The sequence below is a fragment of the Cavia porcellus genome, unplaced genomic scaffold (genome assembly GCF_034190915.1).
Source record: "Cavia porcellus strain 051 isolate PalLab524CR breed Dunkin Hartley unplaced genomic scaffold, mCavPor4.1 scaffold_33, whole genome shotgun sequence".
Taxonomy (NCBI): Eukaryota; Metazoa; Chordata; class Mammalia; order Rodentia; family Caviidae; genus Cavia; species Cavia porcellus.
Window position 1 is genome coordinate 1001809 of NW_026947516.1, and position 23321 is coordinate 1025129.

The 23321-nt window shown below is 66.9% G+C and overlaps 3 protein-coding genes across 7 annotated transcripts in view; 1 reads left to right on the forward strand and 2 right to left on the reverse strand.

The window, feature by feature from the left end:
- Positions 1–2619, reverse strand: part of Gtpbp6 (GTP binding protein 6 (putative)) — a 7189-nt gene extending 4570 nt beyond the window's left edge. Inside the window, 3 exon segments of the mRNA XM_063242964.1 lie at positions 758–895; positions 2228–2299; positions 2302–2619. Coding sequence (XP_063099034.1) covers positions 758–895; positions 2228–2299; positions 2302–2572 — 481 coding nt within the window. The 5' untranslated portion in view covers positions 2573–2619.
- A 1213-nt stretch (positions 2620–3832) lies between these two features.
- On the reverse strand, positions 3833–13896 carry Ppp2r3b (protein phosphatase 2 regulatory subunit B''beta). The gene is given in 14 exon segments (XM_063242963.1): positions 3833–4208; positions 4502–4608; positions 4709–4770; positions 4773–4826; positions 5640–5815; positions 5900–5989; positions 6109–6157; positions 6310–6466; positions 6966–7052; positions 7403–7477; positions 7611–7713; positions 7824–7927; positions 11578–11763; positions 13400–13896. Coding segments are annotated over 14 exon segments (1677 nt in total). The 5' UTR covers positions 13685–13896; the 3' UTR covers positions 3833–4066.
- Positions 13897–17232: 3336 nt separating this feature from the next.
- LOC106026078 (uncharacterized) lies at positions 17233–21811 on the forward strand. 5 transcript variants are annotated; one of them, XM_063242971.1, is made up of 3 exons: positions 17233–19451; positions 20266–20344; positions 20449–21811. In XM_063242971.1, exons 1-3 carry the CDS (start codon positions 19174–19176, stop codon positions 21214–21216), a joined length of 1125 nt encoding a protein of 374 aa, XP_063099041.1. In that variant the 5' UTR covers positions 17233–19173; the 3' UTR covers positions 21217–21811. The 5 variants fall into 5 exon arrangements, with proteins under 5 accessions (XP_063099041.1, XP_063099043.1, XP_063099045.1 ...); XM_063242973.1 differs by having other exon boundaries at positions 17233–19286; positions 20021–20344; XM_063242975.1 differs by having other exon boundaries at positions 17233–19286.
- The last annotated feature ends 1510 nt before the right edge of the window (positions 21812–23321 follow it).

The window sequence follows — 23321 nt, forward strand, 5'->3', positions numbered from 1 at the left end:
TACATCACTGGGGCGTGGCCTACTGGGAGGAGGCCAGGTTGCTGGGGGCGTGGCCTAGCAGCAGGAGGTGAGGTCACTGGGGCGTGGCCTAAAGAGGTAAGGTCACTGTGGGCGTGGCCTAGCAGGAGGTGAGGTCACTGTGGGCGTGGCCTAGCGAGAGTAGGTGAAGTCACTGGGAGCGGGGCCCACACGGTGTAACAGCACCCCGCTGCAGCTCCTCTGCCATTGCCAGCCCTCATGACTGAGCAGCTCTGTCCTACCCCAGCGACCACCTCGATGTTCCTGCCTCACCACAGGCCTCAAAGCAATGGCACCAGTACCCACGGACAGGACCTCTGAGACCATGAGCTAAAAGAAAGGAAACCTTCGCTTCCTTTCTTTTTGTGTTTTTGGAACAGGGTCTCTCTCTGCAGTCCAGGCCGGCCTTGTACTCACGGTGAGGCCCACGCTGGCATCGAGGTTTCAGGGTTCCTGCTGCTTCAGCCTCCCAAGCGCTGGGATAAACGGGCTGTACCACCCCGGCTGGCTGGTTCCTTCTGTAAAAACCCAAGCCAGGTGCGGTGGCTCACGCCTGTCATCCCAGCACTCGGGAGGCTGAGGCGGGCGGACCGTTGCGAGTTCGAGACCAGCCTGGGCTACACAGTGAGCTCCAGGCCAGCTGGACGGCAAAGGGAGACCCTGTCTCAAAAAAATAAAAAAAACAGAAAAGAAAAGAAAAAGAAAAAACTCAGAAGGGAAGGAGAAGGGTCAGGCCTACCCGTCAGCTGCTCCAAGTTCCCCTTCCCGAAGATCAGCTTGCTGTTGGGCGTCTTGGTGGGCACCACCACGGTCTGCACCACTGTCCAGCCGTCCAGCGTGTGGACCAGCGCGGTCGCCTCTGCCACCTGCCACTCGGCTGCGTGAGCGGATGAGGCCGGGTCAGGGACGCCTCCCTTTGGGGCCGGCACAGGGCCCGGTCCGAGCTGCCCAGAACCATCCACCCCACAGCCTCCTCCTGGCCTCCTGGCGTCGGGCCCCCTAAGGCAGCCTGGGTTTATCCACGTGGACCCTAACTCTAACCCTAACCCTATACCTAGTATAAAACCGATGGGGACCCATGTGGGGACTTTGGATGGGCCTGCCTCCTGTGGGATCTGGGTGCGGTGGGGCGGCTGGACACTGAGGTACAATTAGTGAGAAGGCAGAGGGGTGAGGGTCTCGTGGGTTGAGATGTGGCCCCAAAGATGTGTTCACATCCTGATTCCTCCAGCCTCTCCAGGCTTCAAAATTGTTTTCAGAAGCAAGAGGCAGAAGCTTTCAGGCAGACATGAATGGATGGCAGATTTCTCCACGTGGTGGAACACTATACAGCCCTGAAAAGGAGCAAGGCTCTAACAGCCGCCACAACCTGGGTGAACCCTGAGAATACGGTGCTCAATGAGAGACACTACTGCTGCATTATCTGTACAGCTGGTAAATCCAGAGACAAGAGAGAAACTGGACAGGCCATTCCAAAGACCGGAAGTGGCTGGTGGCTGTTGGGTACCCGGACTGGGAATAGGGTCCAGGTCCCTGCTGGGCTGGGATTTTGTTCTGAGGGTGGGACATGCAGATGGAGGGTGCACTGCCTCTCCCCAGCCTCGAATCCAGGCCGCTGTGGGGGCCAGGACAGGCCTGGGGAAGGCCCTGGAGTTTCTGCGCGCCTCCCGCCTCAGCCCCTACCGACAACAGTGCACAACGTGTGCAACTGGACAGTGGCTCAGGTTTTCACTGCTCGCAGGCCCCGCCTTTCAGCCAGCCCCTCGTGGGAATCCCCACCCTTAACTTGTCTGCCCCAAGTCTTTTCACTGAGTCCCGCCCCTCCTGAGTTCCTGCCCAATAGTCTCCACCAGTTCTTTACCCCGCCCCTCCTCGGCCCTGACCAATGAGGAACCCGCTCATTGTATTGAGCCCCACCCGCTTTAACCCCGCCTCTCCTAGTCCCTGACCAATACGGTACAAGCCTAGTAACCGCCTCCGCAGAGCCCCGCCCTCTTTTGGTTCCGCCCCTCCCCAGCCTGAGTAAGAGAGTACCGGCTCATCAAGCTGCCTTCCCCAGGCATGACTAATGGAGTACCGCCCCACTGAGAGCACCTTCCCGAAGCTCCACCCTCATTGGCTCCGCCCGGCTGAATGCCCGCCCCTGGTTCCCTCCCATTGGTTCCTCCTCGAGCCCCGTCCCCGCCCTTCCCGCAGCACGGCGGATCACCTCGGGTTAGCTGCGGCTTTCCGGGTCCCCACTTGACCTCAGGGTGCACCAGGCACACGCGCTGCGTCCCGCCGGCAGCAACGGGTCGCTCCGCAGCAGCTCCTCTTCCTCCTCCTCCTCTTCTTCATGGTCCGCTTCTGCGCGGCTTCCCTGGGCAGGCGGCCTGCGACCATCTCGGCTCCCCAGCCTGTCCCGGTTGCCCGAGACCCCGTGGCCGGCGGCGGCGGCGGCAGCAGCGAGCGCGCGTGCGGGATAGAGCGGCCGGGGCTCCCAGAGAGCCGGGCGGCTGCGACCCAGGCGGGAGAGCCACAGCCGGGGACGGACGGCGGCCCGCAAGGCCCACATCCCGCGGCCCTGCAACGCGAAGGGGCGGGGCTCCGGGAGGGCGGGGCCACCCGCGGGCTTTGATTGGCGGGATGCGACACGTGTGCTGAGGGGCGGGGCCGCGGCTGTGGCCGCTCTGGGCTCGTCCGGCAGGCGGAGCCGCGGGAGGTTCTGCTGCTCCCGGCGCGCCCCGAGCCCGAGTGCCCGCCGCGGGGTCGCTGTCGGCCGGGCTTAGGGGCCTGGCGGGCCGCGGTGCACGTGTGGCCGGGCAGCGCGTCGGGATCCGATCTGGGTCCTGCCGTCTCCGCCGGGGGGAACCGGACCTGGGCCCGCGGTCCGCACCGGGGCGGAACCGGCCCGCGTTCTATCCGGCACCCGGCCTGCGTCCGCCGGGCCCCGCGGTGGGTAGCCCCCGGCCCGAGCCTCACGCCCTGCACCGGCGCGGCTGCGGCTCCCGAGCTCGGCACGCCGCACCGAGGCCGGCCCGGCTGGCGCCGGTGCCGCAGGAGGGCCTCCAGGGGGCAGCGCGGCACCCCTACCCTTCCTGGACCCCTCCGCCCCGGGAGGAGGCGCCCTCACTCAGGCCGTGCTCTGTGCGGGGCGCAGGGATGGACTGTGGCGTCTGCAGGGCGCCGAGGGGCACTTTCTCTGCAGTCCAGGCTGGCCGCGGGCTCACGCTCGCCCTGAACTCACAAGGGCGCGCCTGCCTCGGCCTCCGGAGCTGCCGGGACAGCCGCGCGCCGCCGTGCGGGGTCACACTTCCACGTCGGGGCGGGCGCTGCGCCGGAGCTCGGCCCCTCCTGCCTCAGCCTCCCGGTGAGGGAGGGCGCACACCCCGCCTCCCTGCCTGTGCGCCCGTCAGTGCTGGGCAGAGCTGGCCGGGGCGGACTGGAGGACACAGCCCCACGGTGCTGGACGCGGGTGCAGGGTGAGCGCAGGGCCACCTCCCTGCCCATCGCCAGGCCTGCCCCGTGTGCAGATGCCCGGCCAGCCCCACCCCTGCAGCCCGGCCCCTCGCCTCGGGCGTCCCCTGGTGCCCATCCCGCCTCTGCGGGCCAGCAGAGGTGGGCGCTGCGGGCCCAGCACGAGGATGGGGTCCCAGATGCCACGGACTCCCAGGCTGCTGTGTGGGCCCCTTGGCCTTGGTTGTGGGGACACGCGTCCTGGTGGAGGGTCCACCTGGGTCCAGGTGGGGTCCCAGTGTTGAGGGCAGCCCTGCCCCAGACGCGTCTCGGTGGCCCTGTCCCCACCTGTCCGTCCACCCCGCAGCACGGCCGCAGCTGAAAACCTCAAGTCTTTATTCCAAAGTACACAGGACGCATGCGGCCAGCACTGCCCACGCCGGGGCCCCACGGCCACGTCCAGGGCCCAGCGCTCGCCCATCCTTCTCGGGCCCAAGGGACCGGGGCGTCCTGCGGCCCAGCACCCCGCACTGGGGACACCAGGGGGCACACGGGGGCCCTCCTCCTGCGGGGCCGGCGCTGGAGCTGGTGACAGCCAGAACAGGCGGGCGGCTCACAGGGGCTCCAGGTCCTCGTCCCCGCACGCAAACTCGTACAGGTCCACGTCGCCCAGCAGGGACGGCGCCCCGCAGTCCGGCCTCTGCCCCCGGAGCGACGGCAGCTTCTGCTCCACGGGGCTCAGCGCCACCTCCAAGCTGCAAGGCGGGTGCCGTGAGCCGGGCGCCAGCAGAGGCTCAGGGGGTGAATTGGGGGGACAGGGCCCCCCCAGGAAGGGGCCAAGGCCTGACCGGCCGAGCTGGGGTGGGGCAGCGGGGAGCTGGGCCGTGTGCCCGGTCAGGGTGGCAGCTCGGTGCAGGACTCAGCTCTGCACGCACCGGCCACCAGGTTCAGAGAGCAGCCCGACTCAGCCTCCAGCGGGCAGAGATCAGGCCTCCCGGGGACCGGGTCACACCTGGGCCCGCCCGCGGTGCCCGGCCCCGGCACTGACCCGTCCTCCCAGGCCTCGCCCGCGGCCTCCTCGGCCACCAGGATGTCGTACTCCTCGGCGGCGAAGCGCTCCCAGTCGGACAGCTCGGGGCCGTCGGAGTCGCCGTCCTGCGGACACGGGGAGTCAGGGGACGTGGGAGTCAGGGAACTTGGGGAGTCAGGGGGGGAAGGCCGGGGTCAGGGGGCTGGGGCGCAGGGCGGGCCTCACCCGCAGCAGGGCCGCCTGCTCGCGCTGCTCGTGGTCCAGGTACTTCTCCACGTTGAAGAAGTGTCGAAGAAAACGTGCGCCATCTTGCAGTGCTTGAGGTCCCGCAGCGTCACCCGGCCTGGGGGCGGCACGGGGTGGGCGGGGTGAGGGGGGCACGGGGCAGGGGGGGTGAGGGGGGCACGGGGCGGGCGGGGCGAGGGGGGCACGGGGCGGGCGGGGCGAGAGTGCACGGGGTGGCGGGGCGAGGGGGCACGGGGAAGGAGGGGTGAGGGGGCGCGGGGCAGGGGGGCCGAGGGGGCGCGGGGAGGGGGGGCGAGGGGCGGGCGGGGCGAGGGGGCACGGGGCGGGCGGGGCGAGGGGGCACGGGGTGGGCGGGGCGAGGGGGCACGGGTGGGCGGGGTGGGGGCACGGGGAAGGAGGGGTGAGGGGTCACGGTGCGGGGGGGTGCGGGGGGGGTGAGGGGGCACGGGGCGGGCGGGGCGAGGGGGCACGGGGTGGGCGGGGCGAGGGGGCACGGGGTGGGCGGGGTGAGGGGTCACGGTGCGGGGGGGGTGAGGGGGCGCGGGCAGGGGGGCGAGGGGGCGCGGGGCAGGGGGGGCGAGGGGCGGGGGGCGGGGGGGCGAGGGGCGGGGGGGGCGAGGGGCGGGCGGGGCGGGGGGGCGAGGGGCGGGCGGGGCGAGGGGGGCACGGGGCGGGCGGGGCGAGGGGGCACGGGGTGGGGGGGGTGAGGGGGGCACGGGGTGGGGGGTCACGGTGCGGGGGGGGTAAGGGGGCGCGGGGCAGGGGGGCGAGGGGGCGGGGCAGGGGGGGCGAGGGGGCGCGGGGCAGGGGGGGCGAGGGGCGGGCGGGGTGAGGGGGGCACGGGATGGGCGGGGTTGGGGGGCCGGCCCAGGGGTTCGGGTGCGGGCGGGGTAATCGGGGCCGCCCGCACCTGGGCTGCTCGGCTTGACCAGGTCCAGCATCTGGCAGAGGCAGTCTCGGAAGGGCAGCGGCTCGATGCCCAGCGCGTCCAGCCGGCGGCTCTGCTCCTCGTAGAAGAACTCCAGCTCGAACATGGAGAGCACGCCGTCGCCGTCCAGGTCCATGCAGCGGAACCAGTACTCGATGCTGGGGGCGGGCGGGGGAGGCGGCTCAGCGCGGCTGGGGCACCCGGACCCGAGCTCAGGCCGGGTGGGCGGGCGGCAGGCGCACCTGGTGGGCGTCTTCTTGTCCTCCTCCGAGATGAGGAACCACACGAAGTCCGCGTAGCTCAGCCGGCCCTCGCGGGGCACCCTGCGGCCCCTGCGGGAAGGGGCGGGCTGGGGTTCCCGGCGCCCTGGGTGCTGCCCCCTGGCCGGGCCCTGCTCTGACAGGTGAGGGCGAGGGCGAGGGCGGGAGGGGACGGGGAAGGCGGCTCTTACCGCGTGACGGCTCCCGAGAAGATGCGCTCGATCATCCGGGACGACACGGCTGCAGGGCCGGCCGGGACCAGGACAGAGACGGGTGGAGCCAGCAAGTCACCGCCAGCACCCTGGTCCGCCCTGCGCCCGCCACCCACGCAGCTCTGGACGCACCCTCGAGGCACGGGCACCCCGCCGCCGCCCGCCCCCCCCGGGAGTCACCGTGGTCGTTGTGCCGGGCCAGGTCCTTGGCGTCGATGAACAGGTCGTGGTCCGTGTCCAGCTCCCAGAACTTGCAGTAGATGACGTAGAAGTGCTCGTAGGAGAAGAACTCGGGCAGCTGATTGATGTCCGGCTCCACCTCCAGCAGCACCACGTTCTGGGGACAGAGACGGGGACAGGGGACTCACCGGCAGGGTGGGAGGACATGGCCACCTCCTCCATCTCCTCCTCCATCTCCTCCCCCTCCATCTCCTCCTCTTCCTCCTCCTCCATCTCCTCCTCCTCCATCTCCTCCTCCTCCTCCATCTCGTCCTCCTCCTCCTCCATCTCCTCCTCCTCCTCCTCCTCCATCTCCTCCTCCTCCATCTCCTCCTCCATCTCCTCCCCCTCCATCTCCTCCTCTTCCTCCTCCTCCATCTCCTCCTCCTCCATCTCCTCCTCCTCCATCTCCTCCTCCTCCTCCTCCATCTCCTCCTCCTCCTCCTCCTCCATCTCCTCCTCCTCCTCCTCCTCCATCTCCTCCTCCTCCTCCTCCTCCATCTCCTCCTCCTCCTCCTCCTCCATCTCCTCCTCCTCCTCCTCCTCCTCCATTTCCTCCTCCTCCTCCTCCTCCTCCATCTCTTCCTGCATCTCCTCCTCCTCCCGCATCTCCTCACCTGTAAGAACGTGCTCCTCCGCAGCTCTGCGCACGTGATCCTGCCGGACCAGGACCTGTTGACGGTGTAGAAGATCCTCTGGATGACCTGCGGGATGGACCGGGTCAGCACAGGCGGGTGCAGCGTCCCGACATCCAACAGGGGCGTCCCAGGGCAGCAGGACAGCTGCGTGCGGCACGGTCAGCCTGTGGCCCTGGGCGGCTGCTGCTTCCGGCTGGCTGGCCCTGCACCGGCCAGGACTGTCCTGCCTCAGCCTCCTGACGAAGCTGTGCGGTCCGAGGCACCCTGAGGCCATGCGGCAGGGGCTGGGGCGGGTGAACCCCGTTCCGCACCACCACGGTTTTGGTCTTCATGCCCCCCACCTCCCTGGCTGGCACCGGGGCTGAGGGCTGAGCAGGGTCCAGGTGTAAGTGGAGGCCGCGGGGAGGGACACTCACCGTGGTGATGTACCGCGAGTGGAACTCGGACGCCTCCTTCAGGAAGGACAGCCCGGGGTGCGTGTTCACCACGTCCTGCGCAGGCGGGGCGGAGCAGAGTGGGCGTCCTCACGCATGTGCGCACTCACAGGCACGCACACAGTGCACAGACACGCGTACGTACGTGTGCACGCACACACCCGCGCCCCCGCCCCCGCCGCCCGCGCACCTGCAGGAAGGGCACGAAGTCCTCCTGCACCAGGCCGTCGCTGCCCGGGCGCTTGAGCAGCTGTACGAAGCGCGCCGCCTCGTCGTGGCAGGTCTGCAGCACCCTGGGCGGGGCGGGCGGTCGGACCAGGACCAGGACCAGGACGGAGCTGGGCGGGAGCAGGGCTGGGGCACCCCGGGTCTCCACCCCCGCCCCCTTCCACTCCCGACTCACTTCCTCCACATGGCCACGAACTTGTGCACGGACACCGCCCCGGTGCGCTCCCCGCCGGCGGCGCAGAAGAGCGGCCCCTTCCAGTAGAGTGGGCAGCCGCAGGCCTGGGCAGGGGGCACCCGGTCAGCGCCGCCACCACCGGGACCCAGAGCGCCCTCCTGCCTGCCCTCAGGGCGGGTGCTGGCGCACAGTACTCCCGAGGGGCCGGGGCTGCGGGATACATGAAGGGGCCTGGGAGCACCTGGGACCGCACGGGTGGTGTCTCTCACATGCACATGCACAGAGGACGGCGAGGAGACAGAGCAGCGGCGCTCAGACAACACACACACACACACGACAGGAGGCTGAAGCAGGAGGGTCTCCAGCTGGAGGCCAGCCTGGGCAGCGCAGCGAGACCCCGACCCCAAGTACACTTCAGAGGGGCGGGCATGGCCTGGGGTCGGGCGGGCGTTCGTCCAGACCCACCGATGCCTGGGCCAAGCCAGGTACACATGGGGAGGAAAGCACCAAGGGCAGGAGGGGGACAGAGGGCCTGCAGGTCAGGGACAGCCAGGTGCCCGGGTGCTGACCCTGCAGGCAGACAGGCAGCAGAGGACCCGGTGCCCAAGGCGCCCGACCCACCCGGCTCGGCCAGCCGAGCCCTCTGCAACCAGAGACAAGCGGACACCGCGTCCCCTTCAAGGGGAGCCACACCCAGGAGCCCGACAGCAATGTCAGCCACGCACCCAGGGGTGACAGGGGCTCCCAGGAGAGCACCATGTCACGGCCTTACACGGGCCGGCACAGTCCTTACAGAGAGCCGGCCTGTGACAGCAGAGGGAGGACATCATGTCTGTGGCCAGAGAGACACCTTACAGATGCCTGGTGTAGAGTTCCCACCCCGTCCACCAAAGGAGGACACAGCGGGAGGCACCAGCTGTGACTCAGGAAGCAGCCGCACCAGACACCGCTCTGCCACCTGAACCCTGGAGCTCAGCCTGCAGGACGGGCCCCGAGGGCTGCTGGGTGTCAGCGCCCACCCGGCTGTGGGATGGCACAGGGCGGCCCTGATGGACTGAGACAGGGAGAGACCAGCACAGGGGACCTCAGCCTGCAGGACGGGCCCCGAGGGCTGCTGGGTGTCAGCGCCCACCCGGCTGTGGGATGGCAAAGGGCGGCCTTGATGGACCGAGACAGGGAGAGACCAGCACAGGGACCTCAGCCTGCAGGACGGGCCCCGAGGGCTGCTGGGTGTCAGCACCCACCCGGCTGTGGGATGGCACAGGGCGGCCCTGATGGACTGAGACAGGGAGAGAGCAGCACAGGGACCTCAGCCTGCAGGACGGGCCCCGAGGGCTGCTGGGTGTCAGCGCCCACCCGGCTGTGGGATGGCACAGGGCGGCCCTGATGGACTGAGACAGGGAGAGACCAGCACAGGGACCTCAGCCTGCAGGACGGGCCCCGAGGGCTGCTGGGTGTCAGCACCCACCCGGCTGTGGGATGGCACAGGGCGGCCCTGATGGACTGAGACAGGGAGAGACCAGCACAGGGACCTCAGCCTGCAGGACGGGCCCCGAGGGCTGCTGGGTGTCAGCACCCACCCGGCTGTGGGATGGCACAGGGCGGCCCTGATGGACTGAGACAGGGAGAGACCAGCACAGGGACCTCAGCCTGCAGGACGGGCCCCGAGGGCTGCTGGGTGTCAGCACCCCACCCGGGCTGTGCATTGCATATGGCGGCCCTGATGGACTGAGACAGGGAGAGACCAGCACAGGGGACCTCAGCCTGCAGGACGGGCCCCGAGGGCTGCTGGGTGTCAGCACCCACCCGGGCTGTGCATTGCATATGGCGGCCCTGATGGACTGAGACAGGGAGAGAGCAGCACAGGGACCTCAGCCTGCAGGACGGGCCCCGAGGGCTGCTGGGTGTCAGCACCCACCCGGGCTGTGCATTGCATATGGCGGCCCTGATGGACTGAGACAGGGAGAGAGCAGCACAGGGACCTCAGCCTGCAGGACGGGCCCCGAGGGCTGCTGGGTGTCAGCACCCACCCGGCTGTGGGATGGCACAGGGCGGGCCTGATGGACCGAGACAGGGAGAGACCAGCACAGGGACACCAGCCCCAGGTCAGGCCTCTGGGCTGCTGTGCGAGGAGCTGTGCGCCCCTGTGTAGGCCCTGATGAAGATGGCCTGCACCTCCTGGTGCCTGAGAGCTGGGGGACCCTGGGCCGGCTGGGCCGCTGTTCGGGGAAGCGGATGCCCGAGGGACCAAGCTGCAGACGGTGCCTTGGTAGCTGAGAATCTCCCTGGGTGCAGGGAGGCCGAGGCAGGGCATCTGCAGGGTGAAACCAGCAGGCAAGTTAAGTATCCTGGACAGCCAGCGCCTGTCTGGATACTGAGGAGGACCGTGGGGGTGGCGCTGCCCCTGACCGAGGTCCCTGAACCGCAGGGCAGGCAGCAGGACGGTCAGCCCTGCACAGAAATCACAAGGTGGGACCCGGACGCTGGGCGGTGAGCAGGCCGGGGGCACACGGTGCCTTCCCGCGACCCACGACTGGGGGCCGAGCCGGAGGGTCACCGGTCAGAGCTTAACCCGAGCTCCTCGGGGATGGAGAGCCCCCGGCTGTGGACACAGACAGATCGGGGAGGTCCAGGACCTGGGGCCCAGGAGGACACAAGGACACTGGACACACCTGTCCTCAGGCTCGGAGGAGGGATGTGAAGGGCAGGGCAGGCTGCAGAGCCTGGGGGCAGAGCGCTGTGTGGCCCTGGGTGGACGGACAGGTGGGCAGACAGACAGGCAGCGGGAACTGCAGGCTTCTGCTGCCAGGCAGGGCGCTCGAGCTGTGCCCTTGAGCTCGCACTGTGCACGGCTGCCCACAGGCCGCCCGCCCACGGGGCCCACACGGCTGCCCACAGGCTGCCTCCCGAGCTCCTATGATGGCGCGGGGCCTGGCACGGCACTGCACTGCGGTCCTCAGCTCGTTTTCGGGATGGGTCATCCCTGTGCTCCCAGGCTGTGCTACCACTTGGGAGCTTCCCGCCTCAGCCTACAGGATGAAGAGGGCCTGCTTCCCTGAAGGCGACCTGCACCGCCCTGGGCACCGCAGAGTGCGTCCCCCTCAGCTCCGAGGACGTCTGAGCCGGCGCAGCTCAAGGCCAGGCCACGCTCACCGGGGAAGGGAGCCCCCCAGGTCTCTGAGACCCCCTTTCCCACTGGCAAACCTGGGGCAGACCCGAGTCCCTGCCGCGGCCCCGAGGACACACACATGCAGGAGGCCCTGGGTGCAGCCCCCCGAGGTCGGTGCCTGACCAGAGGCTCCCGGGGCTCCGCAGGCTGCGGCGGGAGGGTCGCCGGGGGTGCCAGGCCAGCCCGGGCAGGCAGCGAGAGCCGGTCTCTAAAACCAGAAACTGGGCTGGGTTAGCTCAGCGGTGTGAGCGGGGTCCTGAGTTCCACGCCCGGAACGGAGGAGACCAGGGCAATAAATAAAACCCAAAGGTACACACAACACGGGCCTCTGCAGGCGGCCGGAAGGACACACAGCCGCGGCTGGGCTGTGCGGGTCGCCCTCCCCACCGTGTGACCCCGCCGTGCTGGGGTCGGCCCTGGTCACCCTGGGGAGGCCCCCCTGCAGGCTCCCCGAGGCCAACCCTTCACCAAGGGTGGGTGTGGCACCAGGGAGCCGGACGTGGGTCCCGGCTGCCTGTGAGGCTGAGGCTGAGGCAGGAGGGTGCAGACGGGGACCAGGGCGGCCCGCGGCCCTGCCACACGCACCTTTGCCACCTGGCCCATGTCCGCGGCCGTGGCCCTCTCCTGCGGGAACTGCGCGAAGACGTGCTCGATCCGGGTGATGGCGGCGTCCACGCGGGTGGCGTCCTGGGGGCGGCCGCGCGGGAAGTAGAAGGCGGGGATGCTCTGGCTGGACGGCGGGGGCCGCGGCTCCTCCTTCGGGGTCTGCACCTGGCGAGGAGGGACAGCGGCGTCCACCCGGCTGAGCGCACCCCACCCTGCCCCGGCTCAGCCTCCGGTGCCGGGTGCGCCCCCCACGGCCACTCGCGTCCCGCCCGGCGGCCGGTGAGTGGGAGGGCGGATGGGGCGGGAGAGGAACCGATGGAACGAAGCCGGGCAGCCCTGGCCGGCGGGCTGCGGGGAGGACGGGCGCGACCGCGGTGCGCGGAGAAGCCGGCAGGGGGCGCGGCGGGCCGGCCGCCCGGATTCTCGGCTTAATCTCCGGACAGAAATAGCGAGCGAGCGGCGCATTCCTTCCCCACGCGCCCGGCCGGCGGGCAGGCGCGGCCTCCGAGGCGCGGCCTCCGCGGGAGCGGGGTCTCCGGGTGTCCGCTGCGGGCCGGGCGCCGTGAGGACGCACCCGGGGCAGGGCCGTCACCCCCAGGCCAGGGCACTGGGGCGCGATGGCCAGGTCCAGCGGCCTGCGCGGGCTCGGGAAGGCTGGTGGGGCCAGTGGGACGCGCGCCGGTGCTGCTGCCTGGGGAGGCCGAGGCGGGAGGACGCCAGGCTGAGGCAGGCTGGGCCACACGGCGAGACCCGCGTTCCGCACAGCACCCCGACCTGAGCCCGGCCAGGCGCCCTCCTGCCCCACGCACGGAGCCCCACAGCTGGCCGGGCCGCAGGGTGCCCCGCCGGGGCTCGCAGTGAGGCAGCAGGAGCCCCGGGCCATGCAGCCCAGCGCGTCCCCTGAACCCTACACCTGCGCACACAGGGCAGGAAGGGAGGCCCCGCGGGGAACCAGAGAGGCTCCCACGGGCGTGTGTGACGGAACCCCGCACCCTGGGCCGCAGGGTCCCCCAGCTTGGGGTCGCTGGGGGCCTCGGCTCAGGGGTCTCAAAGGCCTGGATGGCTGGGCTCGGCCGGGGCAGGCGTCTCCAAGAACGCGGCGTCCTTGCCGGCTAAGGGCTGAGGGGACCCCAACTACCAACACTGGGAAAGTGAGCACCCCCAACCGCCGGCCCTGGGCAGCGGGGACCCCTAGACACCGACAGCAGGAAAGCAGGGATTGCCAACCACCAACACTGGCCTGGGGGGATCCCTGACCACCAACAGTGGGCGCCGGAACCCCGTACACTCAACACTGTGCAGCAGGGACCCCCTAACTGCCAATGTCGGCCACAGGGGACCCCGAAGTACTGATACTGGCTCCTGTCACCCCACAAGGGTACCTGGAGGCAGAGGGGCCTTGGAAGGTGTGGGCAAAGGCAGCCATAAGGACCCTCTGCTTTGGAACAAGGGGCACCCCGGCGAGGTGGCACTCGCACGTCACCCCCGGACTGGGGAGGCCGAGGCAGGAGGGTCTCTCTCCGCACAGGTCACCCAGAGCAGCCTGCTGGGCAGTGTGTGGTCCGACCTGGACTCCCGCGTGTAGGGATGTCACAGGCACTGGAGACACCAAGCGATGGGCATTTGCGGGCCCCAGCGACCCCCACTCGGGGCTCCCGTCCCACCCCAGGACCCAGCGAGGGCAGGGGCAGCGGGCCGGGACCGTGCGGGCGGTGGCGGCGCCGCCTCCCTCCCAGAGCCGCACGCGGGGACCCGGGCACCGGCCCGCGTGGCGGGGAGCAGGCGGGCCGCGCGCACCGACCTGCTGGAAGGCCTTGAGCCGCTTCTTGAAGCGCGAGGGCAGCACGAAGTCGCAGCCGCGGGCCAGCGCGGCCAGCTCCTGCCGCAGGTCGGGGTCCTGGCGCAGCGAGGAGCGCTCCCGCAGCCGCATGGCCTCGGCCCGCAGGGGCCTCCGGGCGCCCCGGGCGCAGCGCTCGTGGGCCGGGGCCGGGGCCGGCGGGGTCACGGGGGACGCGCGGGCCGCAGAGCACGCGGGGCGCGGGCTGGCGGGGCGCTGTGGGCGGGGGCCGGGCTCAGCGCGCTCCATGCGGGCAGGGCCCGGCGAGGGGGGTCCCGGGCCCGGGCCGCGCGCGCTCCACAGGTGGGGGTGCGGGGCGCATGCTGGCGGCGGCCCGGCGGGCGCACGGTGCTCTCCGCGGTCCTCCGCTCTGCCCCGGTCCTCGGCCCCTGGCGGCCCTCCGGCCCCTGCGTCTCCGTCACCTCCTGCCCCGCGCTCTGCCAGGACGGCCGGCTCCGGGCAGCCGCGCCGCGCCGTCACGTGGGCACCGGGCCTGGGCGGGGTGGGGGCGGCGGGCCGGACACTCGCTCCGCCCCTCGCCCCTGGGAGGACGCGCGGCCGGCCGGGCGCACCGGTCCGTCCCGGGCTCCGGAAGGCGCTTCTGCCCGCTCCCCGCCCCGCACTCCAGCCCGCGCGGCAGGGCTGAAGCTGACGTCTCGCAGGGACCCGCCGCCCGAGCGCGCCCCGCACACCCCGGACCCGGACCCGGACCCGGACCCGGGGGGGCGCAGGCCGGGCCACCGTCCGCCCGGAGCTTCCTCCTGCCGGGTCATCGCTCAGCCGCCCCCGCGATGGCACGCGAGTCCCCAGCCGGCTGGCGCTCCCCGCGCAGGAGCGAGTTCCCCGTGCAGGGCTGCCCGGATGCACACACAGCTGCGCTGCGGTCCTGCCCAGTGGGAGGCCGAGGCAGGTGGATTCCAGCCCCCAGCCCCTGCCCCAGGCCTGAGCTCCCCCGGAATCCGCACCGCAGCTGCCGCCCGTCCTTCCCTGTCCCCTGTGCCACCTCCCTGGAGCCCTCACGTGCCCAGCAGGGGGCTTCTCTCTAGCTGGCACCCAGCACACCCCCAGCTTCGCCCCAGCCGCCCAAGCTGCTCCTCTCCCCACGCACGCATGGGGCTCACCTGCCCCTTCTGACCTTCCCGCTGGTCACTAAGCCGCTAAGCTGCCCGGGCTGGGCTCCAACGTGGGACCCTCCTGCCTCAGCCTCCCGGAGTGCTGGGATGACGGGGCTGGCCACTACATCGGGCTCCCGCTGCTGCTTTGCTGAGCGCACCCAGCACCCGCACCCCGCAGCTGTCAGCCCTGCAGCGGCACCTCCACTGGACAGCGGGGACTCGGAGGCCTCCCTGGGGGATCTCTGGGGCCACACGACAACCAGGCCTGGAACAAGCACTGTGTGTGGTCTCCCTCCCTCAGATGGTGGCTCTGAGACCCACTGGCCACCCGGGGGCACAGGACATGGGCCAGCCCAGCACAGCGCGGCTGCCAGGTCCCCACTGGCTGGGGCCAGGGCAGGACAGAGCAGCGGTCCGTGCCAGGCCCTGCCCCCCACCATCCCGTGCAGCCTCAGAGCCAGTTAGAGCGATCATAGCCTCTCAGTGTAAAAGGCCACCCCACGAAACTCCTACAAGACACACGGCGGACACCTGTGTGTCCTGTACAACTGAGACTGTGCTTAAATCCGGCTTCTGAGAGGGACCTTTAGGACTTCAGCGGCCACAGAAGTGTCCTCCAGAACTCAAGTGGCGTCTGGCACACCTCGATAAGGCAGAGATGCAGCCTTGCGGCGGGGAGCCCTCTGCCAGCAGCTCCCCAGTAGGGGACCAATGCTCCAGAAGTGCCCGGAACTCAACTCTTCACACTCGACAAAAGCCAGCCCCACCGACATGCAAATCCCACAGGCACAGAAATTCCACCGGATGCTAACAGTCCACACAGCGGTTCACCCGAAGGGGCTGAGATCAGGATTCCAGATACCCACACACCTGGGAGGAGGTGGGGGACAGAGGGACGGGAGGATGCAGGAAACAGAGAACCATGCGGCCTGCTCAGGTGGCCCTGCACAGCCGCACAGGTTCCCACGGGCCGGGCTGGGGGAAGCTGGCTCCGGGCACCGCACACCCCGCCTTCCTCAGGACACGGAGCCCCGGCCGGAGGACATCAGGACAGCCAGGACCAGGGACCGGGAGACACAGGGTCCCCTGCCTGCCTCCCCAGGGCACAGAGCACATCTCCTGGGCCCAGGTGCAGACCGGACCAGAGCCTGGAGGACCCGGGGATCCAGCCCGGCCTGCACTCCTGTGATTCGGAAGGACTCTGCCTCAAAGAAGAAAAAGCCCTGCTTCCAGCCACAGTACTGAAGAGGGACACACAGACAGACAGACAGATCGGTGAACTCACTGGATGAAACCAAAGGGTCCAGCGTGTAATCATATAAAGGCTCCACCCCAGCCCTTCAGTGCCTCTCACAGCAGGTTCTCGGGGCCGACAGACTTGTGGCCCTCCTGGTGGTCCGGTCACCAGCGAGTGAGCTGACACCCTCATGGCGTGGGGAACACCCAGGCTGGGCCCAGGACAGGACCGGAAGCACATCTGGCTTGGGAGAGCCTGGCACACCCCTCTGCACACAGGCACCCGGGGAAGCCTGACACTCTGGCTCAGTGCTGGGCTGGGCCAGGCCTCTCCCTCCTCCTCCTGGGCATGGCTCCTGGGCTCCCCTCTCTAAGGAGAAGGGCCCCTGATCCTAGAAGGGCACCCCCCCCACCACGTCCCAGGCCTCAGGAAGGGGTCAGGGGGACCTGGGCTGTGAGACCCTGGCCGATCCTTAGATGACACCTGCCCCATGCTGCTGGGCGGTGCGGGCTGTGGAAGCACAGAGCACAGGCTCAGGTGGACTAGGCCAGCCCTGCTTCCCTCATGGCCCACAGGCTCTCAGAATCTTGGGCCAGGTGACTGGCACTAAAGCCATCGGTCTGGTCCCCCTGGAGCTCTGTTACCACGCACGGATGAGGAGCTGTACGCAGCACTGCCTGCAGCTCAGCCTTTAGGGACATGGTGGTGCACACTTCTCTGCACCCCGGGAGGCTGAGGCAGGAAGCCCCCAACTTCCTGCCCAGCCTGGGCTGCTTAGCACACTGTCTCAAAATAAAATAAATAACAGGGCTGGGATGTCGCTCAGGGTGACAGGCCCGGGTTCAATCCCCAGGAGCCTGTCCTAAAAGGAGTAAGTAAACAGACATACACGTGTATACATAAAGGCCGTCGAGGGGTGCATCCACACACACTGGTCACCCCAGCCCTCCGAGAGGCTGAGGCAGGAGGGTGGCAAGTTTCAGCTTGGGCAACTTAGCGAGACCCTAGCCTCAAAATAACGAGCGTGCCAAGGCCCTGGCGACCCTCCTCAGTACCACAAAGCAAGTACAGAAACAGCAGCAGCAGCCCGCATCTCGACGGCAGAGAAATGCACCCGGGCGGGCCGACAAAGCCGAACACGGTCTCCAGACCCAGGACCCCCGGAACCTCCAAGTGTCAAGAGTAACGGCCCGAAGGGGTGGCGCAATCTGTCACCCCAGATACCGAAGCTGAGACGGGAGGACGCCGCGAGTTCGAAGCCAGCGTGGCTACACAGTGAGCTCCAGGCCAGCCTGAGCTGCACCGTGAGATCTTGTCTCAGAAAACCAAGCAACTGTCAAAGACGCAGCGCAGCATGCCAAATGCTTTCCCCAAAAGGGATGAGGAGGCAGCGCTCCGTCACCCCCGCAGAGGGACGGTGGCGCACCACTGGGGTCCATCCTCCACTTTGGGACGGACGTGGACTTACGACTTGGGGTCCTGGGGACCTGCGGGCGGCTGGCGGCGCGAGCGGCAGCGGGGGGGTCCCGGGCTGGACGGGGATCCGAGGCTGGGCTGGCGTCCGGGGTTGCGTTGGAGTACCGGGCGGAACCAGGGTCCGGGGCGGGACGGAGGTCTCGGGCGGAACCAGGGTCCGGGGCTGAGTCGGGGTCCGGCGCGCGGCTGGGGACGCGGGTAGGACGGGGGTCCGCGGCGGAACCGGGGTGCGGGGCTGGGCCGGGGTCTCGGGCGGGACGGACGCGTCCCCGGCGCCCAGCTCGGCGCGGCCCGACGCCTGGATGCGGCGCAGCCCGTCCTGCAGCATGCGCTGCGTGCCGGCCTCGCTGAGCCAGCACAGGAACAGCTCGTCCACCTTCATCTTCAGCACCGGCTGCAGCACCTTGCCGGGCGGCATGGCGGCGCGCGGCCCGGACCACCGCCCGGACCCTCCGCCCTGGGCGCCGCGGGGTCCCGGGCCGAGGCGGGGACGCGGGGGGCCCGGGGGAGGCGGCCCGGGCCGCGCGGCCGGCGCGGGGAGAGGAGAGGCACGGGCGGAGACACCCGGGCTCGCGGCCACGCCCGCGCCGCCCTGAGAGGAGAGGAGACGAGCGGCTTCAAAACGGGCGCGCCAGCCGCACTCCCAAACAAGGGCGCTCGCGTCCTGCGTCACCGCGCCGCGCGACGTCACCGCGCTCTGACGCCATCACCAGGCGACGACGCGGCCGTACGCGCGCCTCGCTGCTCTCCGAGCCCTCGCGGGGGCGGGGGGCGCAGCCTTGCATCTTGGGTGCGACTGAGGGGCTGGGATAAAGACCATGGGTGGGCGAGGGGGTCGTCCTGCCCGAAGTCATTGTGCCTCTGGGTGTTGTAGGAATTCGGCCTATGCGGGAGAGAAGGGCTAAACGCCGGGGAGATGTGAGAGCATGCGCACTGCGTGCTAATGGGGTAGGGTAAGCGTCTGAGTGAACATGCGCAGTATGAACCACTGAAGGCCAAACTGCAGACCCCAAACGTTGGAGCATGCGCAGTGCGTGCCTGCCGCCAGGGTGCGGGAGGAGGCGGGGGGGGCGGAAATAGTGAAGAGCGGACATGCGCAGAGCGAACCGGTAGGACGTGTTGCAGGAGGAGGAGGGCCTGCCGAGCATGCGCAATGCAAGCCTGCAGGGACCGGTCGCGCGGCCTAGTGGAGTACGATGGGAGGGAGGGCGACTGGAGTGATCATGCGCAGCGCGAGCGGGAGCGCCAGAGGACGGACGAGCATGCGCAGTGCGCGCCCCCCAGCACAGGAGCGAGCTTGCGCGCCGCGGGCTCTGGGAGCGCGCACCGGGCCAAGGGATGGAGTTTTGCGGTAAAACCGGGACTTCGGAAGCCAGCTATCCTGTTTGCGCCTGTCATTGTTAGCAGGCCATAAAGATAGATGGGAGGAGTGCATTTCCTTTGAACGCTGTCCTCTGATGGTGAAAACACAGTGCTCTGATAATTGCAGAAAAAATGAGCGGATAATTGCAGAAATCCTCTGCGAGGCGGGAGGTGCACGAAACCACCCGAGCAATGCGTGCTTCCCTTCATGTCTCGCTCTCTTACTAAGGTTTTTTTAATAAATTTTTTGGGAGGGGCCTCCAAAGTTGTCCAGGTCTGGGCTGGGCTGGAACCTGGGACCCTCCTGCCTCAGCCTCCCAGAGTGCTGGGCTGCCAGGCAGGCATGCCTACCGCAGTCAGCTGTGCAAACGTTTTTCCTGGCCTGGCCTCAGTCCGCAGCCGACACTGGGCCGCATTCAGCCACGCAGACGCGGATTGTGCCCTGTGGGTGTGGATGGCTTCAGACTGACTCTGGGTTTGCAGCTGAAAGCGGATCCCGCGTGTGGTGGGTGGGGAGCGGCCCGCCAGGAATCCCGGGCGCTATTTTTATGCATCGCGGGGCAAATGTTTGCAGGAGGCGGCCGGCGGCTGGCGGCTGGCCCTGCTGCATTCCTGCCCCGGACACAGCCTGTCTTTCAGGGCAGCTGGGTTTGAGCTCACGGTGGGTCCCGGTTTGGGGCAGGGACGGCTTTGAGCCCAGGCACAAGCCGGCTTTGTGCGGCCCGGCCAGTGCAGCACCAGGCCCGTGGGACAGAAATAGTCAGGCCAGGAACAGAGGTCGTCTTCAGCCGGGCGGCCTACCAGGCCTGCAGCACAGATCCGGGAGGTGGGGCGCGGTGAGGAGCCGGGGTGGGAGGTGCAGGAGGCGGGTAGGCCCTGGGCGGGGCTGGGGGCCTCGGGGCGCAGCGTGGGGCCGGGCACGCGACCCCCCACGTTCCTCAGGGCAGGTGGGGGTCAGCCTGGCTGTGCAGGGAGCCTGCGTGGCTCAGGCTCAGGCTCGGAGCTGGGGGAGGAGGGCTGCCGAGGCCTGGGGCTGGGCTCGTGGCCCAGGCCTGACCCTGCTCTGAAAGCTGGAGATTCGGCTGCAGATCAAAGGGGCATCCGGGCTGCAGCTGCCTCCGCCCCCTCCGCGGGTTTCCTCTTTAAGTTCAACCCGTTTCCCGTGGGCCAGGGCACCGGGGCCTGATCTCCCCAGCTGCTCTCTGACCTCTGGCTTTCCCTGTTTTTTTTTTTTGGTCAGGCTGATTTGCTGTCAGCGTTTGGGTTCCTTGTACTGCTATAAAACATCTTTTGGTTAAAAAAAAGCAAACAAACAAAAAAAAAAAGGTTGATATTCTGCAGGCGTGGGCATGGCTGGGCGTCTGTCTGTCTTATCTGTCTGTCTGTCTGTCCCAGGCCCCCCTCTGCACCAGGCCTGGCGGGAGGCGGTTGACAGCAGCCTGGGACCCACCCCGCGGCCTTTGAACGGTTTTTCTGTCCTCGTCAAAGATGTCAAGACCATTTTCCTGCTGTCTCCACTGGTCCCCGGGGTGGGTGGGGGCGGGCCCTGTCCTACCTCATCAGCCTGCTCAGGAAAACACCCGGCCGCTTAGAAAAGAAACAGAACACGACTTTATTTCCTTGGTAATTATTTTCATCAGCTTTGACACCAGGGAACAAAAGAAGGGGCCTGAAACACACTTGCAAATCGCTGGGAACCCTGCGTGGATACCACAGCCGGTGCGTTTGCTTTGCTGTATTTATCAGGTTTGATTGACCCGATTGATCTTTTGGGATACATTCTCAGGTGTTTTTTTCTTTCTCTTTCGTTTCTGTCTTTTGAGACAGGGCTTCACTCTGCAGCCAGGCTGGCCTTGGGTTCACTGTGCAGCCCAGGCTGCTCGCAAACTTGCAGAGATCCTCCCGCCTCAGCCTCCCAAGTGTGGCATGACAGGTGTGCGCCACATGCCCGGCTTGAAACTGAATTCTGGCTCATGCTCATCGCGCCCTGGCCAAAAGGAAGGAAGGAAGGAAGGAAGGAAGAAAAAAGACCAAAAAGGGGGGGGGGACAGGGCCTAATATACCTTCTCTGGCCCTGCCCCTATGACGTCACTTCCTCCCATAAGCCCCGCCTTTTAAAGGGCCCTCCGCCTCCTAACAGCGCTATGCTGGGCTCAAGCTCCCTGTGCACCCCCACACTGGCAAAGCTTTGGGATCCAAACCGCCTTTTGCTTCTGTACTCAGGCAGGTACCACAGCGCCCATCCTGTCCTCTTCTTAGAGGGACCCGGTCCCGTGGGGTCAGCCACCATGGAGACTCAGTTTACCTTCTCTGGCTCTTTAGACACCCCGTCTCTACACGCAGCTGTAGTAAGGCTGGGATCGGAGATGCAGTCTATGAACAGCCACTCGAGACTGAGGCAGGAGGATCCCAAGTGGGAATACAGACCAGGCCTCCTGCAACTCAGGATCTTCCTGGCCTGCTGGAGACTTTCCTGCCTCTGCCTCCATCTGCGGGAGCCCAGAGCTCCGGATGGGTCCGCTGGCTCCTCCCGCCCTGGCGGGGAAGGTTGTCGGTCGAAACTGCTGACTCCTGTGTGCCAGTCTAATTAGATTCCCTCAGGAGCTGAGCTGGTTTTGTGGCCTTGAACCCACAGGGAGCCTCCTGCCTCAGCCTCCCGAGCCCTGGCATTGTAGGCCTGCGTTTCCACATGTGACGCTTGACTGACTTCCTTAACTTTATTTTTTTATTATTTTTTTCCAAATCCATTTTATTTCAAGGAGGGAAAACAAAAAGGAGAAAATAAATTAAAACAAAATTTCAAAACACATCAACTAGGGGGCAACCATGGTCCATACATTGCACCTTGTCGTCCCCAGATCATTCACCCAGAGCCCGAGACATCTGACTCAGTCCTCCGAACAAGACCAGCACTGTGTTTTGCTATACATACACATATTTTGTTTCAGGTTCTCCCACTAAAGAGACAACACGATGTTTACTGTGTGTGTGATTTATTTCACTAATGATATGGTCTCAAGTTGCACCCATTTACCTATGAAAGTCTCCAGTTTATCCTTCTTTATGGCCGAGTAGTACTCCATTGTGTAGAAATACCACCTCTCTGTTATCCATTCCTCAGTCCTTTAGGTTGCTTCCAAGATCTGGCTATTACAAATTGTGCTGCTATAAACATGTGCAAACATATATCGCTGAGATATGATGTTTTTAAGTCTTTTGGGAAGACCTTCCCAATTTTAAACTCCCACACCCACAGTAATGGAAGGAAGGCCCCACTGCTCTGTGGAAACCGCCAATCCTAGCGCCATCTTGGGTGTGGCAGCAGCACCATGTTAGATGTGGCGCCATATTGGATGTGGCAGTGGCGCTGGGCCCTGACAGCCTACCTCCTCTTTCTGACCCAGCCCGGCCCAGCCTGGTGGCCAGAGGGACACTGACTAGCCCGGAGGTAGAGATTCACATGGCTAACCACCGGGAAAAGTTTTCAGATCGTGAAAACAGTGATTGGGAGGAACTCACAAAGTATAAAGAATTAAGAACAGAAAACTATCATCCGTGTTTATACCCTTGAGATAGGGTCTCACTATATTTTTTGGGAGTTTTTTTTGTCTCTTTTTTGTCATTATGCAGTTCAGGTTGGCCTTGAGCTCACTTTGTAGCCCAGGCTGGCCCTGAACTCGCAATGATCCTCCTGCCTCAGCCTCTTGTGTGCTGGGATGACAGGCGTGCACCACCACGCCCGGCCAGATGCAACTTCTCAAATAAATGTTTTCAATAAAAGAAATGCATGTTTTTGATCTTCCCCGGGTGGACTCTACAGCACCCTGGGTGCTGGTCCTGCCTCCTCCTCTCACCCCAGGGAGCAGCACAGTGAGCACGGCTGCTTTACCCTGACCTTTGTGACCAGGACTCAAGGTCACTGACCCTATACATGGTGCAGTGCTGTGGGATAGTATACAGCCATGAAAAGGGCAATGGTCTACTTGCTACGAGATGGGTTAGAGCCTGAGGACATGAATTTCAATGAAGGACCTGGACATGGAGACCCCACTGTGTGACGTGGGGATGTGGGTGACAGGGAACCAAGGGGGCCTCATGGGGATCCTGGAGTGAGCTAATGGGGAGACCGAGTCACCCCAGACTTTCAGCTCCTCCTGGAATCCAGGGGTCTTAATACTGCAGCAATGGTGTTATTTGGAACCTCCCAGGGGTGATGCTGCCGACCATCACATAAGGACCTGGCCTGCGGGTCTCCAATCCACATCTCTGTTCGGGGGAAGATCGGATGTCAGGGCTGGTCCCCAATGACCGGCTGAAGGTGATGTGATGGAAGAGGGTCGAATGGGGGCTCCCGAAGATGCCCCCAGATCCAGGATGGGGCCCCACTGGAACCAGAGTCCACCTAGAGGGAATTAGCACAGAATCTGGGGAAGAGACCCTCCTGCCTCAGCCTCCTCAATCCAAAGGCAGCGCCCTTATGAGACACAGAAGAGGGGACCAGGAGGGGAAGGGGATGAAGACAGAGGCGGGCGGGTCTCCCCTGCAGCCTGCGGAGGGAGCTGTCCCTGCCCCATCTCCAGGGACACGGGACTGCAGAGCTGTCCAGCTGCTCGACCCGGCCACCACCTGCCAATCACGCCTTCCCCATTGAGTGAGGCCAGTGGGGTGTGGCCGGGGGCTGCACGGGCCCCTTGCA